At 58.9% G+C, this 16,601-nt stretch overlaps 1 protein-coding gene across 2 annotated transcripts; it reads left to right on the forward strand.

The window, feature by feature from the left end:
- Nucleotides 1–1,227: 1,227 nt before the first annotated feature.
- Nucleotides 1,228–15,603, forward strand: ARID5A (AT-rich interaction domain 5A). 2 transcript variants are annotated; one of them, XM_081253629.1, is made up of 7 exons: nucleotides 1,228–1,412; nucleotides 9,195–9,310; nucleotides 10,761–10,881; nucleotides 11,239–11,291; nucleotides 11,736–11,833; nucleotides 12,109–12,268; nucleotides 12,653–15,603. In XM_081253629.1, exons 1-7 carry the CDS (start codon nucleotides 1,409–1,411, stop codon nucleotides 13,877–13,879), a joined length of 1,779 nt encoding a protein of 592 aa, XP_081109755.1. In that variant the 5' UTR covers nucleotides 1,228–1,408; the 3' UTR covers nucleotides 13,880–15,603. The 2 variants fall into 2 exon arrangements, with proteins under 2 accessions (XP_081109755.1, XP_081109756.1); XM_081253630.1 differs by lacking the exon at nucleotides 1,228–1,412 and adding an exon at nucleotides 1,419–8,016.
- The last annotated feature ends 998 nt before the right edge of the window (nucleotides 15,604–16,601 follow it).

Genomic DNA, 16,601 nt, shown 5'->3' on the forward strand with positions numbered 1-16,601 from the left:
CCGAGAGCCTCAGTTTTATCCTATAAAATTAGGAAATGCATAGAGCTGTTTGTATTAAAACTAATCAACAAAATTGTGGGTGCCTACTCTTGTGTTAGGAACAGGGTTTAAGTCCTAGCTAGCCACACGCTGAGACCTTAGGCTCTTTCTTCAAATTGAGGTAAAATATGTATCACATAAAATTTACCATTTTAACCATTTTTAAGTGTACAGTTCAGGGACATTAAGTACATTCATATTGTTGTGCAACCATCACCACCATCCATCTCCCAAACTTTTTCATCTTGCAAAACTGAAACTCCGTACATATTAAACACTAACTCCCTATTCCCCCTGCCCCCCAGCCCCTGGCAACCACCATTCTACTATTTGGCTCCATGAATTTGACTCTAAGTGCTATTAGTGGAATCATACAGTATTTATCATTTGTGTCTGGTCTATTTAAGGTTCATTCATGTTGTAGCACATGTCAGAATTTCCTTCCTTTTTCAGGTTGAGTGATATTCCGTTGTATGTACAAACTGCAGTTCACCCATGTATCCATCAATGGATTCTGGGTTGCTTCCACCTTTTGGCTATTGTGAGTGATGCTTCCAGACCTTGATCTCTCAAACCCAAGCCTCCGTTTCCTCTTCTGTGACACCAGTATGGCTGAGTTACTTCTCCCTCCAGCAGAAGCCCTGCTGCAGCTGGCTCAGCATCTCCTGGGGCCCCCACTCCACCCGAAGCCTCACCCCTCCAAGCAGGGGTCATGCCCCCTCTTTCGACTGCTCACTTTGTAGCTGTCCTCTCTGTCGTTGAGATATATGTGGACACTGGCCGTCCGCATATATCAGGTTTCCTGTCCCAGGCATTTCTGGGACCCCACAGAGCTTTGGCCAAATACTTGCTACTTTGGGCGGGGTCCTTGTTTAGCTAACACCAACCATCTTTACTTATATGCTGGGCTGGGAGGGAGATGGACAATGCTTTCCACCGAGTTCAAGTCAAAGTCAGAAGGGCTTTGCTCACACCACCCAGACCCCCAGTTCCCTGCTGAGGAGCAAGGAGGATTTTTCCAAGGCTCGAGTTTTGCCTCCAGAGGCACAAGGCAGCAGTGACTCCTGGGTGTCCTGCCTCAGTCCCTCCAGGTGAGGAGCCTAGTTGCGCGGTGTTTGAGACTGGGGAGGGGAAGAGCACACTACAACTCCCAGATTTCCCCTGCCTCAGGGGGCGGTCCCTGCCCCTCGCGGAAGAATCGGACCCGCCAACCGGAGCCCAGAGCGGAGCGGGGGCGGGCGGGGCGAGGCGGGGCCACGGGGAGGCGGCTGGCAAGCTGCGCGGAGGGTCAGTATCGCTGAGAGCGTGGGGTCGGGAGATCGGAGCGTGCGGAGCGTCTCGGGCTGGAGCCTCTGGACCTCGCCGGGCCATGGGTAAGCGGCTCTGTGGTCCGGCCCGGGATGGGGCTGGCGGCCCCGTGGGAGGGCGAAGTTGCGGCGCCAGGTCTCCCCCGGCGCTCGTAGCCGTCGGTGCTGCCTTGGGGGGCTAGCGGGGCCGGGGGTGGACTCGAGGGCAAGGACGCGGGGACCTAGCCTGGACCGGGGCGCCCGCTCCCCCCGCCCCGAGCGGGAGGGTGAGGCCCGGTGTCGGCGCGCGCTCTTCGAAAAAAAGAAAGACAAAAAGTTTTGGCGGCCAGGGGCTTCCCGGGCGTTTATCTCGAAACTCCTGTCGTCTTTTGACTGAAATTTACCAAGTTCTGTACGGTTCTGTCATCCCACTTCCTGCTGTGGTTTTCAATCTCGAGCTGGTCTCAGCTAATTTGTTGTGACAGCTGTCCGCAGCAGTTCTCTGCCTGCAGCCCCCCCCCGGCCCCCCACCCGCTCTCGACGTCACATCCCGGTGGTTCTCAGAACCCGCCGGCGCCGCCGAGAAAGGGGCACCGGGGTCCGCTGGGCGCGCGGGACGTTTTCCACTGCGGCCGCCGTTTCCTGAAAGTGACTCTGCGCGGGCTTTGAAGAACTTGCTCAATGCATTTTGAAGAATCAACTGTTCCTCTTTCAGCGGAGGGGCGTGCTGATCCTTCGGCGGTTACCGGCTCCTCGCCCCCTACCCTTTTTCTTTTCCCTTCCCTTTTTTCTTTTCTTCTCTGGTCTCTCCTCTTCTTGTCTCCTGTCCACCCTCCTCTACACACCCCGCCCCCCCCCACGCTCCCCACGGCAGGGAAGAAGTAGCTTCCCTTTTTGCTCGGCGCATCTTTCTCCTGTCTCTTTTTTCTCTCCTCGGGTCTCCAGGAGGGACGGGATGGCGGCCCCGGGAGTGATGGGGGCGGTGGGGTTGGGGGAGAGAAGAGGAGTGGCGGTGCGCGGGCTGCGAGTGTGCGAGGAGAAGTGTTTGGCTTCGCGCACAGTCCGAGCCTGGGACCACGACACGGCTGCCTCGTCTCGGTCCCTGCGCAGGGTGTTCAGAGGGCGCGGCCAGGCCGGGCTCCCGTCCTCCAGCCCCGCGGACGCTGGGATAGGGGTGGGGGTCGCCGGCTGCCGGACCCCCGAAGGCTCAGGGTGCGGGTCCGGCGGCACTTCGCTGGCCAGACCCAGGGTCCCTTTGTTGGTGGGGTCGTCAGCTATCGAGGAGGGGTCCGCGGGGCCGAGGAGAGGATAACAGGTGCTTCTTGTCCCCTCCCGAGCACCAGGGTTGGGGGCTTGGGGTCTCTGCGCCCACAGGCCGTGTTAGGGCAGAGGAGGGATGGGAGATGGCAGCTAGTGGGTTGGGCCACGGGAGTGGAGTTCCAGAGTCCGTACAAGCCCCGGGGACCCGTCTGGGGCCTCGAACTTGGAACGGCAGAGGTAGAAAAGACCTCAGGGAATCAGCTCCTTCTTGTATGAGTTACAGTCTGGGAAACTGAGGCTTACAGACCAGCCCTGGTCTGGCAGTGAGGACGAATCAGGCCTCTAAGACCCCGCCCCTCTCTCCCTTCGCAATGGTTCTGGAAACTGGCCTGGGATGGCCCACCCTCCCTCTGGGACCTTGCGGTACCGACTTGGAGAGCCATCCTTGGCGGAGGGTGTTGGGTGCTCTGGGAGCGGAGCGGAAAAGCTGAGAGGCAAACGAGTGCCCCAGGCAGAGGTCAGGCAGCTGACACAGCTCCGTCCTGGCTGTGCCTCTACTGTTGGCTAGTGTTTTGGACAAGCCGCTGCCAAGCCTGGTTCCCCCATAGGTGGAGTAGGTGCAGGAAATGTAGTCCGTGAGGACACAGGAAACGGTCCATAGATGGAGCTGTTACTGTTATTGTCAAATATCACCCAGACTTGGAGGGGAGGGACAGTGGGGATTCAGCCCCATCCTGGAACAGGGTCTTTTAGGATATCCCAGAGCTGGCTAAAGAGCGGCCAAATTCCAGCGGGGCTTGGGAGTTGGCAATGTCGTATTTGGTGCCCCCATGCCCCCACTTTTCTACACTCAAGGCTGTCATCTTGGCCCCAGATGTTCCTAGACCCTGACCCCCCTCTTCCCCCAGCTGAGACCCAGAGGCAGGGCTGGGTTGGGAGCTGCACCCTGTGCCCTCTGGGCTTCCATGTCCCGGTCGTCCATCTGTCCTTAGCGCTGGCTGGAGCACAGCCCTTGGCAGGTCCCCCTTCCCCAAACCACGCTGGAGCGAGCTCCACACGGGGACTGCCAGGCAGCCGGCTCCTGGGCCACAGAGTGGACTGGCCGCTTCAAAGGCTGTCTTTGTTTCAGCTCCAGCTCAAGCTCAGAGAAACTTAAGCCAACGGCCTTAGGCGGGGAGGTGTGGCCGCGTCTGCTGGTTGTTATTGAGGCTGCTGTTACCATTATTGTGGTAATTGACACGGTGCTCCCAGTGGGTGACTTTTCATGAAAGGAAGTGTCGCTTCCTTTCCATCACACCAAGGGTGAATGAGGCGGGGGAGGGGCGGGGGGAGGAGGGAGAGAGAGAGAGAAAGAGAGAGAGAGGCAGGCCTTGAACTAGTCACAGCCAGGCGGCTCTCAGCATCAGCACTATCTGAGGTCAGGGAGCTCATACTGCATCCGTGAGGCTCAGTGGGGCTTGTGTTTTTGGAGCACCTGCTCTCTGCGGGGCAGGACTCCAGGCGCTGAGACACACCGGGGAGTGAGCAGGAGGGGCAGACCTCAGACCCCACTGAGGGATGCACGCACACACGTGCACACAGTCAACTGTGGTTGGTAGGGGGAGCCTCGTTTCTCGCTTTGTTCTGCTTAGAACGTTGGGCCCATGGCGTCTAACACGCCCACCTTATAGACAGGTAAACTAAGGTACAGAAGCACCTGTGTGCAGTCAGAGCCCCCTACCCATCCCTCCTCCTGCTCCACTCTCATCTGTTTTCAGTTCATCTGGCAGGGCAGCAGATTAACGGGAGACTGCAGATCCCCCAGGGAGGGTGGGCAAATGGGCACCCTCTGAGCACAGAGAAGGAACTTGGGGTCTAGCTGCTCCCATTAAAAAACTCTAGATCTCAGGGTTCAGTGTCTTGGGACAGGCAGACTGCACTGGTTCCAAATCCCAGCTTTGCCACTAGTAAGCTGTGTGACTTCAGGCAAGTTACTGACCCTCTCAGAGCCTCAGGTCTTGTATCGTTAAAGGGGGGGAAATAATACCCACTGGGTGCTGGGAAGATGCAGTGAGCTAGTGTACAGAAGTGCCTAGTCCAGGGCCTAGCAGAGACTGATTTCAGTTGGTGGAGTACATAGTGTGGAAATAGAGGGAGAGAGGGGCCTGAGAACAGGTGGGCTTCACTTCAGGAATCTCCTCTTTTGCAGCCAGCGACTGAAATTAACCTCTTCACTGCTGCGGTTTTAGGATCTAGGGTTAAGCTTGACTTCCACAGAGCCATGGAGCTGAACAGAGACAGATTCCTAACACAGGAGGGGCCTGAGCCATCCCACTGCCCAGCACCTGCCACACCCTCTCGCTGCCAGTGAGGGGCTGGGTCACAAGGGCCCCCGAGATGACGAAATGGCAGCGGGCTGTGAGCTTAGCCCTGCTGTCATTGTCAGGGCTCTTCTCACACTATTGTCTAGCTGCACAAAACTCTGGGAAATAAGCTCAACAGGGACGCACAGGGCCTGTGAGCAGGAACCTCTGAGCACTGCAGAGGGAGACCTGAATCTGCGGAGACACGTGGTCCTGCAGAGGAAGATGCACTATCAGAAAGGTGTTATTATTTTTCAAAGTAATTTCTAAACGTAAATGCAATTCAATCAAAACCTCAGTGGTTTTTCTTCTTCTTTTCTTTTCTTCCGCCCTCCCCCCCCCCCCGCTTCCTCCCTCCCTTCCTTCCTTCTTTTCTTCTTTCCTTTCTGTGTGACAGAATTATCCTAAACTTCAGAAGGAATTTTCTAAGAGGAGTAATGATGGGGGACTTATGCTCTGAATAGTAAGTTGTGTTACAAGGCTACAGAAATTAAAACTGTGCATGAGTCCAGCATTCCACAGTGAATCAAGCAGAATAGAAAGTCCAAAACCAGCCCCCAAAGTGTTCCTTACAAGCCTGTAGATTGTGGGAAGAGTAGCGTTTCACATTATTGGGGGAGGAGATCACACTCAGTCAATACTGGGACCACCCACCCATGGGGAAGTATGGTTAAATCCCTATCTCTTACCTTATAAATTTATTTATTTTTGGCTGTGTTGCGTCTTCGTTTCTGCATGCGGGCTTTCTCTAGTTGCAGCGAATGGGGGCTACTCTTTGTTGCGGTGCGCGGGCTTCTCATGGCGGTGGCTTCGCTTGTTGAGGAGCATGGACTCTAGGTGCGCGGGCTTCAGTAGTTGTGGCACTAGGGCTCAGTAGTTGTGGCTCATGGGCTCTAGAGCGCAGGCTCAGTAGTTGTGGCGCACGGGCTTAGTTGCTCTGCGGCATGTGGGATCTTCCCGGACCAGGGCTCGAACCCTTGTCCCCTGCATTGGCAGACAGATTCTTAACCACTGCGCCACCAGGGAAGCCCCTCATACCTTACAGATTCCAGATAGATTAAAGTAAACAGATAAATAATAACCATTATTGTCATTATTGCTTCCTGGATGGAAAAGGCGATGTCTGAAGGGCATGCCTTTGGAGAGCAGAGGTTTTCTTTTTGTAACTGAATCCACCTCTATTACAATAGGGCACCTGAGGCTTTGTGCTCAGAGGGGATCCACACACCCATAAGCTCGGGGCAAGACAGGAACTCAGTGGCTCATGGCAGCAGCGGTCACTCAGCGGCAGGTGGGTTTCTCCTGCCTCTGCCGCTGGATGTGGCTGGGAGACTGGGATGGCCTGTCTGTAAGCCCCTTCCCTTCCCTGCAGAGCCAGGAAAGGGGCCCAGCTCCGCTGTCTTGGGCCCTGCCTGCATTGCGAGGTGTGCGAGCTGGGAGCTGGGAGGCAGGAGGACTCACCCGGCACCTATAGCAGGGGGTTTCAAACTTATTTGTCGTAGCAGAACTCTCTTTCCAAATGAAGATTTACCCGGAACCCTGATCTACCAAGGATTGGGGAAGAGAAGGACAGGACAGCCAGGGACAGGACAGGCTGGGGAAGGAGGGCAAAGACTCTCCCCACCCTCCCTCGTCCAGGGCTGCAAGGGTGTGGGCCCAGAAGGCCCTGCCAGGATGAGCGAGCACACCAGTCCTGGGTGGGAGAGAACGGAGGCCGGCTTCACTCTGGGACTCAGCCGCACACAGAGATAAGAGTGTTTCCCTTTGTGGCTCGAGGGAAGCTGTAATCCCTTTCCCTTCTGGAGTTAAACAGCTCAGATTGGTGACCTCCTTTCCAGGTAACCCAAGTGCCTGGCTCCAGGAGATTTTCCCAGGAGAGAGTGGCCCAGGCAGAGCTCACCAACTCTGGAACTGAGCAGGAGGGGCTAGGGCCACCCTGGCCTGGTGGCTCTCAACCTGTCTGTCCTCTCAGCTCCCCTGGGGAGCTTTAAACTCTGATGCCCCTTGCAGGACCTTAAATCAAACTCAGGTGGGGGTAGGGTGGGAGACAGGCATCGTGTCTTTTTTTTTTTTTTTTTTTTGCGGTACGCAGGCCCCTCATTGCTGTGGCCTCTCCCGTCGCGGAGCACAGGCTCCGGACGCGCAGGCCCAGCGGCCATGGCTCACGGGCCCAGCCGCTCCGCGGCACGCGGGATCCCCCCGGACCGGGGCACGAACCCGCGTCCCCTGCCTCGGCAGGCGGACTCTCAAGCACTGCGCCACCAGGGAGGCCCAGGCATCACGTGTTTTAAATGCTCCCCGGGTGATTCCAGTCCCACCACCTTATTTCTCCGAGGCCCGAGGACAGTGACTTTGCCTTGCAGCAAGTTTGCGAGAGGGCTTCAGTGAGAAGCCCCATGACAGGAGCACGGCGGAGAGACTCCTTGGGAGCCGAGCATCTCCCTTGAGGCAGGAAGGGAGAGAGGGGATGTGCAAGCAGAGAGCAGAGAAGGCAGGAGGGAGCCGGCGTGCCATGACCTGGAAGGCTTCGGGGTTCCTGGACAGCCAGCAAAAGACTCCAGCATCCTTCTCCCCCCATTTCACAGAAGGGGAGACTGAGGCTCAGATTTGCCCAGGGACCTGGTTGGAAAGGCAGCAGTCTGGGCGGGGGGCAGTCATTAGCACCCACTTATGTCTGGAGACTGACTGTGTCTCCAGTGGTCAGGAGCCAGCCTGCAAGGACGGCCCAGGCCCAACTCATGCTTCACAAGTGTTAGGCCCGGTTTCTCTTCCAGGTTGATTTGGACTCTCCACCAAGGCTTTGCAGTGTTGGTGATACAGTAGCCGCAGTGGTGGCGAGGCCAGGCCCCTGGACTGCTGGTCAGACAGACCTTGTTTTGAATCTGGTCCCTCAGGGCGGCAAGCAACGTAACCTCTCTGGCTTCATTCCCCCCGGCCTCCCTCAAAATGGGATTCCTCTGGGACTCAATGAGAGAACATACATGAAAGGGCCAGGGACACAGAGCCAAGAACCTGCACAGCGCCCTTGTGAACAGCTACCCAAGGGGACACTGTCCAGCGGCCGGAGGTTCTGCAGCTCGTGCTTCTGGGTACTGCTGACCTTGTGGGTCACTCTGGCGCGGCTTTCTTGTTCTTAAGGAGATTCTTTTTCTGTCTGGGTTGGAGGGGGAATCCTTCAGGTTCCCAGCAGTAAGGATTTCTTGAGTTGGAGCGAACCAGGACAATTCTTGCAAGATTAACGAAAAGGAGAAAGGAAAGAAAAAAAGAAAAAAAAAAAAAAGGTGGTCAGAAGACATGGGCTCCCGGTCTCACACCTGCTGCCAGCCAGAGCAGCTCCCAGTGGCTGTACTTTGGCAGCGGCAGGGGTGCTGTGTCTTTGCAGCCATCAGCTCTCAGGACGCCCTTAGTGAAGCCAAGCCCCTGGCTCCTCCCTCCCCTCTGTCAGGTTGTTGTGAGACGCACTCATTCTCGCTTACCTGCCACCTACTTTGTGGGTTGCTGGGCGGCCTCACGAAACTCTCAGGAGGCCAGATGAGCCATGGGCATCTCAGTCTGGATGGCCCATCTGGATGGTGTGAGGATGGCTAGAGGATGACTAGAGAAAAGTGCTGTGCTTGGCTGGGGGCTGGGAAGGGCCACCCCGAGGAAGCGACTTGTCAGGTGAGACCTGAAGGGTCACCAGGGACCGTGCAGGTGAGGGGAGCGTGTGGCCTAATTAGGGGCAGTGAGGACTCTGCTGATGCTCAGGCAAAGGCTGGGTGCTTCACAAATAGGAACTTACCCTCTTCTTGATTATTCCTGGAGGGTTTATGGTCCAAGCAGCCCCCCGTGGTGCTTTGGGGGTCCACAAACATGGAAGCCTCCGCAGCTTTCCCAAACTTTCTGCCTGAATGTGGGGCGGGTTTTGGAGACGTGATTTCCCCGAGCACCACGGCCCCAGTGCCGGTCTCCTCTCACTTGACCCCAAGGTGATTTAGGGTTTCCTTCAAAGTTGTGGGCAGAGGGCTGGAATGGAGGAAGGAAAAGGGGCAGGTGTGGCGTGGGTGGGGCCTGGTGGGGCTGAGAGGGGAGGAGGGCAGAGTCGGGGGAGCCCTGTGTGCGTTTAGAGGGCTGCCTGTAGCAGCCGGGACCGCGCGCAGAGGACACGCAGCAGAGGACGGCGGCAAGGACTCACCCCCACCTGGCCCTCCTGCCGCCCGCTCCTCCCTGCCAGCATCTCACGTTCTCTCCCTCCTCCCCCCTTCTCTCCCTCTTCCTCTCCTTCCAGCACCTCCTGTCAAAGGCAAAAGGAAACAGTCAGAGGACAGTGACCCCCTAGACCCACCTGTGTCTCCTCAACCCGATGCTGAGCAGAACAGGAGCCAGAGCCCTGTCCAGCTGGAGGTGAGTTGGACAATCCCCCCGGGGCCCTCTTCCCTGCCCCTCCCTCACCCCTGCCCCACCTGTGTGCAGCCTCCCAGGCGAACGTGGAGACTCCCTGGAGATGTGTTCCCTACTCCCCATCCTGCAGAGAGCCTGGAGAGGGGCCCAGCCCCGCCGTCCTGGGCCCTGCAATGGGCGCTGGGAGCTGGGCAGACAGGAAGGCTTACCCGTCACCCCTGGCTAGGATTTCAGGCTTGGTTTCTATAGCAGAACCTTTTATCAAATGAGGATTACCTGGAACCCTGATCTATGAAACAGATAAAAGCACTATTCTACGATGTAAAACTACATTTACATCCTTCCGTCCATCCAAATTTATAACATGGACCTTAGAGTCACCTCGTGAGATCAACGCAGCTGTGTTGACCAGCGTGGTCAGAGTGGTCAGCCTCCACTCCTCAGCGTTGTGCTTTTCAGCCATTTGCTTTGGTGGCACAGGCTGGAGTAGAAATCCTGATTTACGTAGAAGAGTAGCTGCAAGTGGGAACAGGTTTTAACAGATTGCCTGGAGTTCAGAGAAGAGGAATAGAAGAGCACATTCATTTGAAGAGCTGTGGTCAGAGCGCCTTCATTCTGAGGCTCCAGAAAACAGCTGCCTTGGACTCCAATGTGTTCCAATTTCGTGCATTAACATATGAGGTGGCTTGTTTATTACCAGAGGTCTTTGATTAGTCAAAATCACGGACATGGCACTTGAATAGAGTATTTTTGGAGCACGTGGCTCTCTGCACGGTTCTAGGCCCTGGTGTTTTTAGTCCTTCTCGTGTTTGGGGCCTCCCCTGCCAGGACCTCAGCCCCAGCCTAACGGTAGCCCCCTGCCCTGAGTTACCAGCCACACGAACAGCATCGGCAGAAATTCCCCGAGAGCAGAAACCAGAAGACCTGTGCATCTGACAGAAGTGCCAGCTGGAGCCCAGGACAGGGTCTCCCCTTCCCTGAGTTAAGCACGTGGACGGGCGGGTCACAGAGTCAGGCCTGGCGGCGTGGCGCCACAGAGCCAGAGAGCACCAGGCACTTTTGTTCCTTCAACCTGGACCACAGGGGCCGCTGGGAGCCCTGGGGACACTGTGCCTACCGCCAGGAACTCACAGTCTGGTAGAGGAGCTGAGATGCAGATGTGACAAGTACAGAGCAAGTGGAAGAAGTGGTCAGAACTTGGAGAAGGTGCAGGGCTGCTCCCAGGGCCTCTGTGGACCCTGACCTGGGGTTCTGGGCACTAATAGCTGACGACTGTGCCTTTTTGACCCCAGGAACAACCAGTGCAGCCCAGAGCTGGGTCTGGGGGTCTGCTCCCTCCTGTGGGAGCCTGGGGGCCACGCATCTCTTTCCTCCCCAGCAGCCAGAGGTTCTGCCTGTCCCCAGCCTCCCAGCAGCTGAGGCCTCATGCTGCTACCTCGTGTTCTTTCCCCAGGACTCCCCCGAGGCAGGCGGGGAGCGGGAGGAGGAGCAGGCCTTCCTGGTCAGCCTCTACAAGTTCATGAAGGAGCGACACACGCCCATCCAGAGGGTGCCCCATCTCGGCTTCAAGCAGAGTGCGTCCCTGGGGTGCAGGCAGGGAGGGGGGCGCCCGGCAGGGGACCCCCACCCAGGCAGGGCATCGGGGAGCTCCTCCGTTTTGGGTGACCCTGGACGCTGCCAGCCCACGGGGGTTGCACACGGAAAGGGTGCCCCCCTCCAGGCACAGGGCTGGCAGTTGGTGGGGCTGGATTTCCATCCTCACAGGCCACTGGGCCCCCAGTGCACGGGGCGTGGCCTGCCTAGCCATCCCAGTGGCCCTGTCTGGGTACGTGCTGGTTCTGGGCCTGCCTGACAGGGCCAGGGGGACAGGCTGCTGGCTACCCCCTCCTCCTGCCAAGACTGAGAGTGGCCCTGCCCTCTCTTTTCTCCAGTTAACCTGTGGAAGATCTACAAGGCTGTGGAGAAGCTGGGGGCCTATGAGCTGGTAAGGACAGCACCTCTGAGGCCTCACCCTGCTGCATGTCCTGGCACATCAGGCTGGGGGAAGAGAGTGAGCCCAACAGAGCTGCCCTTGCCCCTAGACAGGAGGACGAGGCAGCGTCCCAAACCCTGCCCTTTCACCACTTCCCCTGTGTGCTACGGGGAGAAGGAGGGACCCGCCTTGCCCGCTGCCACTTTGCTGCTCAAAGCAAGATTTCCTCTCTTTCCCATCTGTTCTGTCCTCGTGCTTGGAAAGCTGCTTGGGCCAGCACTCGGGCGGCCCCTGGGCGGGAGACCTGGCTGGCGGCCAGGGGAGCCCCCTCCAACCTCGCCGCCCCACTGCTGGAGAAGCAGCTGCAAAACTGCATCCAAGTGGGGACCCCGAGCTGTGAGGACCCCGCGGCCAGGGGGTGCCCGCCGGCCATGCCTTCACGTGGCATCCTTGCAGGTGACTGGCCGCCGCCTCTGGAAGAACGTGTATGATGAGCTGGGGGGCAGCCCAGGCAGCACCAGCGCGGCCACGTGCACGCGCCGCCACTACGAGAGGTACGGCCAGGCCCCCGGGTCACAGGACCTGGGCCTTCACCCCCCAGGGTTGGACCAGCAGGGCCCTGAGCGGGGAGAGCAGACTGCAGTCTTCCTGGACGAGACGAGGGATGGCGCGGGCCCCCATGGGTTGTCTATGTGCTTGCCAGGCAGGGGTGTTCGCGGTCCAGGACTGGAGGAGGCCGGGTGGGACTGGAGGAGGCCGGGTGGGTCTGGAGCGGTGGGAGCCTGCTGCCAGCCTGGCCTCCTGGTCAGTGTGCCCGGTTCCTCCTCAGGTTGGTCCTCCCATACGTGCGGCACCTGAAGGGAGAGGATGACAAGCCCCTGCCCCCCTCCAAGCCCAGGAAGCAGTACAAGATGGCCAAGGAGCCTCGGGGGGATGACGGGGCCACTGAGAGGCCAAAGAAAGCCAAGGAGGAGAAGCGGGTGGACCAGGTGAGCTCTGAGCCCGGCTGGGGCCACCAGCTAACCCTGGGCCTCCTTGTGCCCTGCCCCTCACAGCGCCCCGTACCTGTCCTCACCTTGGCCGCAGGGCTCCCTGCCTAGAACACCCAGAACCTCCTCTGAGGGCAGCACTGGTGGGTGCGATGGGTGGGGTCTGAACTCCAGTTTGCACCCCGTTCACCAGTCCCTATGTCCTGACCCCAGGCTGTGTCTATTCAGAGAATGGGACGCCTTTTGAAAATTTTGCACAAAGGTGCTGGAAGGGCAGGCAGAGGTTCCTGGGTGCCCCCTTGGGACCTTGCTGTCACCAGGTCCCCAGGTCAGGGTGCATGGCTCACACCCAGCCCTGAGGCCTGGCCTTTTCTCTCTTTCCAGGTGATGCCAGGAAAGACCAAAACAGATGCCCCTGACCTGGCAAGGCTTCCTAGCCAGGAGCCCTCCAAGGACGGCATGGAACAGCGAGGCCCAGCCCCTGGGCCCTCTCTGCCCTTCGTGGGTGCCAGCGGCTGCCCGGAGGCCTACAGGCGGCTTCTGTCCAGCTTCTACTGCAAAGGGACACATGGTATCATGTCACCACTGGCCAAAAAGAAGCTTCTGGCCCAGGTGAGCAAGGCGGAGGCCTTGCAGTGCCAGGAGGAGGGCTGTCACCACGGGGCAGGTGGGGAGCCCCAGGCACCCCCAGCTATTCGGCCCCTGGAGACTCCCCAGAGCCCAGGAGGGCCAGCTGAGAACTCCAGGCACCGGCTGACGCCTCCGGAGGGAACACAGGGCCCTAGTGGCAGCCTCAAGGAGGAGGCTCAGGTGGGCCCTCGCCCGTCGGCCCCCATCTTCACTGGCTGCTTCCACGCCTACCCCACCGAGGTGCTGAAGCCTATCAGCCAGCACCCCCGGGACTTCTTCCCCAGTCTTAAAGATGGGGTGTTATTAGGGCCTTCTAGCAAAGAGGAGGGGCTGCCAGCCAAAGAGCCCCAGCTGGTGTGGGGTGGGGATGCCGACCACCCCTCTGCATTCCACAAGGGCGGCTCCAGAAGGGGCGGCCCCTACCCCAAACCCAAAGCCTGCTGGGTGTCCCCCATGACCAAGGTCCCTGCCGAAAGCCCCGTGCCCCTGACCACCTTCCCAAGCAGCCCAGGCCTGGGCAACAAGCGCAGCCTGGAGGAAGAGGGCTTGGTCCATGGCGGCAAAAAACTGCGGGCAGTGTCTCCCTTTCTTAAAGAGGTGGATGCCAAGGAGTGTGGGACCAAGTCTGTGGGGCCCGACTTGGCCGTCTCCTGCCTGCTGGGCCCGGCTCTGGGGCCCACCCTCCCAGAGGCCTACAGGGGCACCATGCTGCGCTGCCCGCTGAACTTCGCCGGCACCCTGGACCCCTTAAAGGGCCAGGCCACACTCCCCTTCAGCCCCCTGGTCATCCCGGCCTTCCCAGCCCACCTCCTGGCCAGTGCAGCACCCTCACCCATGGCCGCTGGCCTGATGCACTTCCCCCCTGCATCCTTCGACAGTGCCCTGCGCCACAGACTTTGCCCAGCCTCATCTGCGTGGCACGTGCCACCTGCCACAACCTATGCAGTGCCCCACTTCTTCCACCTCAACACCAAGCTGTAGGCCTGAGCCCGCAACACTGTGTACAGGGTCTGACTCAGCCTGGGATGGGTAGGCACTGCCAAGGGGCTCTGGGCTGGAGCCCACTCCTCAGGAGAACTCGGCTGTGCCTGACGCAGGGATGCGCCCTCGGCTTGGGAGCCTGGCCCACAGAGAGACAGTGAGAAAAGTGGGTTTATCTCTTGAGGAGGCAGCCTGAGCCCGGGGGCTGGGGGCCCAGTGGTTCCAAGGCCTTGGGAGAAGACGTTAAGGCTGACAGCTCCCAGCTGGGGCCCCAGAACAGAGGCCAGGGGCAGGGTGAGGGGTCGAGGGGCCGGTTAGCAGCGTGAGTTATCCAGGCTGCCTACGGAAAAGCCAATAAAACACCTGTGAATCCACGCAGCCCTGAGGTATGTGTGGCGTGGACCTTTGCAAGGGCAAGGTGGGGGCATCCTTGCGGGTGGCGCCTCCCACAGGCTGACACGGGAGCCAGGGAGAGGGACCTGCCCAGCACCTGCTCGGGCCTGGGATGCCATCACCCCAATGAAGAGCAGACCCAGAGCCAAACCCAGCCTCCCACTCATACCTCAGCAGGCTGTGCCCTTCGTCCTGCGCCTTCAATCCGCTTGGCTAGTTGCGCCTCAGGACAGCTGCCTTTTGCCTACCTCATGGTACAGATGGGGGCCTGAGGCTCAGAGAGAGCTGGGGACTTGCCCAGGTTCCCCAGCAGGTAAGTGGGGGAGCAGCGCTGTGCACTCAGGTGTGACTCCCGTGCTCTGAGCTAAGCCACAGGGCCTGGGTGGCGGGATTCCCTGCCGCACCCCTGGGGGCTGAGGGTGTGAGCAGGAAGCGCTGGTCCGCCCTGGTGGTAGATACAGACTTGCCGGGCTGCTGCTGAGTATTCCCGGTGAGCCCCCCGCTTCACCCCCAGCCGCCTACCACACAAGGGGGTGGGGCACAGGAGGTTCCTGCTGGGGGCACCTGGAGGGAAAAAGAGGGGCGAAGGGGCTGCAATCTTGGCCTGCGGCATTTGCCTTTTTTCAGATGTGGTTGCTTCAGGGGCTCAAGCCCTGCAGCCTAACGTCCTCCTTCCTACAGGCTCTGCCTGGGGAGCAGTGTGCCCCCGCCTGTCTCAGGGGGAGGGGTGCCCCTGTCAGAAGCACTGCTTCCCTCCCTTCCTCAGGCTGCCTGTTCTCGGGAGCCGGGCACAGCTGCCTTCTGAGCTTCATACAGGTTCCTGGAAGGGCAGTGCCACTATTGGCCTCAGGGTCCTGACTTCTGGCATCAGATTCATCAGCTGGCGATGGGGTAGCTGGCAGGTGGTCACCGCTGTTGTGAACACTCAGGCTCTGCAGGGACATGTCTGGATTCCCCTCCTTTGGGGCGAAGCCAGGCGCCAGCCCAAGTAGCCCGAGCTCCCGACTCCTGCAGCACCCACGTGCTCCCGTCCCTCTGAGCCTCTGGAGTCTCCGTGGTTGACGAGGAGCAGGGAGAGGACCGAATTCTCTGGCCACCCTCCCTGCAAGTGCCCTGGGTGCTGGGCTACAGGTCTTCGGGGTCAGACCCCCTGGATAGGGGCATCTGCTGTGTGTGGGGCCCTGCCTGATATGGGGCAGGGTTGCTGGGGTCCTCTTCATCTGCAAAGCCACAGCGGCCTCACCCTGGCACAGAGGTGGGCTGGTGGCCTGGCAGCAAAATTTGAGCTCTGGTGGCTCAGAGCCGTGATGGTGGCGCCCTCTGGAGGCTGCTCTGGGAAATACTCCTTTCCATGTGAGTATCTTCATGCTGAGCTGGTCCCCGGGCGGGGTGGGTGGGTGGGGACGCTGTGGCTCTGCTTGGGCATCAGCAAACACCAGGGCTGAAAGTGGACGTGCTTCCTGGAAAACCTCTGTGCCCTGTAGCTCCGGCGTGCTAGCTTTCCATGATTTTCCTCACTCCTCTCAATTCCCGGGGATGGCACCATCCCTATTTACAAATGAAGCAGCAGCTCCGAGAGGTCCCGTAGCCTCAGGTGCCAGGCTGGGCTGAGTGGAGTGCCTGACTCGCTGGAAGGGCACCGTCTACATGCTTCCTGGCACTGCCGCCCTAGGCGGACAGGTGCACCCCAGGTCATCGTGGTTTTTATACTCTTTCCTTGGCGTCACCTGCCCTGTCCCAACAGTCCCTGACTCTGCCCTGGGGACCCACCGGCCAGCACCTGCCTTTGAGGCATAAACCATGTTTCAGGGTCTTTTTAGGACTCCTTCCAAACCACCCGTGGTGTTTGAGCTGTCGGCGGTGGTGAGCAGAGGCGACTCTGAAAGGGATGTCCCCACAGTCCCAGCCCTTTTCCCAGGGACAGTCTAAGTAGAGACCGTTTGACAAACACAGTCTATTTCCAGTGGGTCTGTTTTAGGCGTTGGATGGACACCCCAGTGGACAGAACCTTCAAGTTTCTGCCCTCGTGGAGCTGACGCCCTATGGGGGAGGCAGTCAGTTAAAAAATGAATAAAATACAGAGTGTCAGGAGAGGTGTTGGGGAGAAAAATAGGGCTGGGAGTGGGCTGTGCAGTTCTGTTATGGCAAACGTAACTTAGCATAACCTTTACCATTTTAACCATTTTTAAGTGTACAATTCAGTGGCACTGAGTACCACTCAATGGTGGGCGACCATCACCACTGTCCATTCCAGGGTGTGGTGTTTTAAACACAGTGGCCAGAGAGGTAGAAAGTGGCATCTGAGCAATGGCTGGAGGAGGAGACAGAG

This window comes from Mesoplodon bidens, assembly GCF_964165515.1.
Source record: "Mesoplodon bidens genome assembly, chromosome: 14".
In the NCBI taxonomy this organism is placed as follows: Eukaryota; Metazoa; Chordata; class Mammalia; order Artiodactyla; family Ziphiidae; genus Mesoplodon; species Mesoplodon bidens.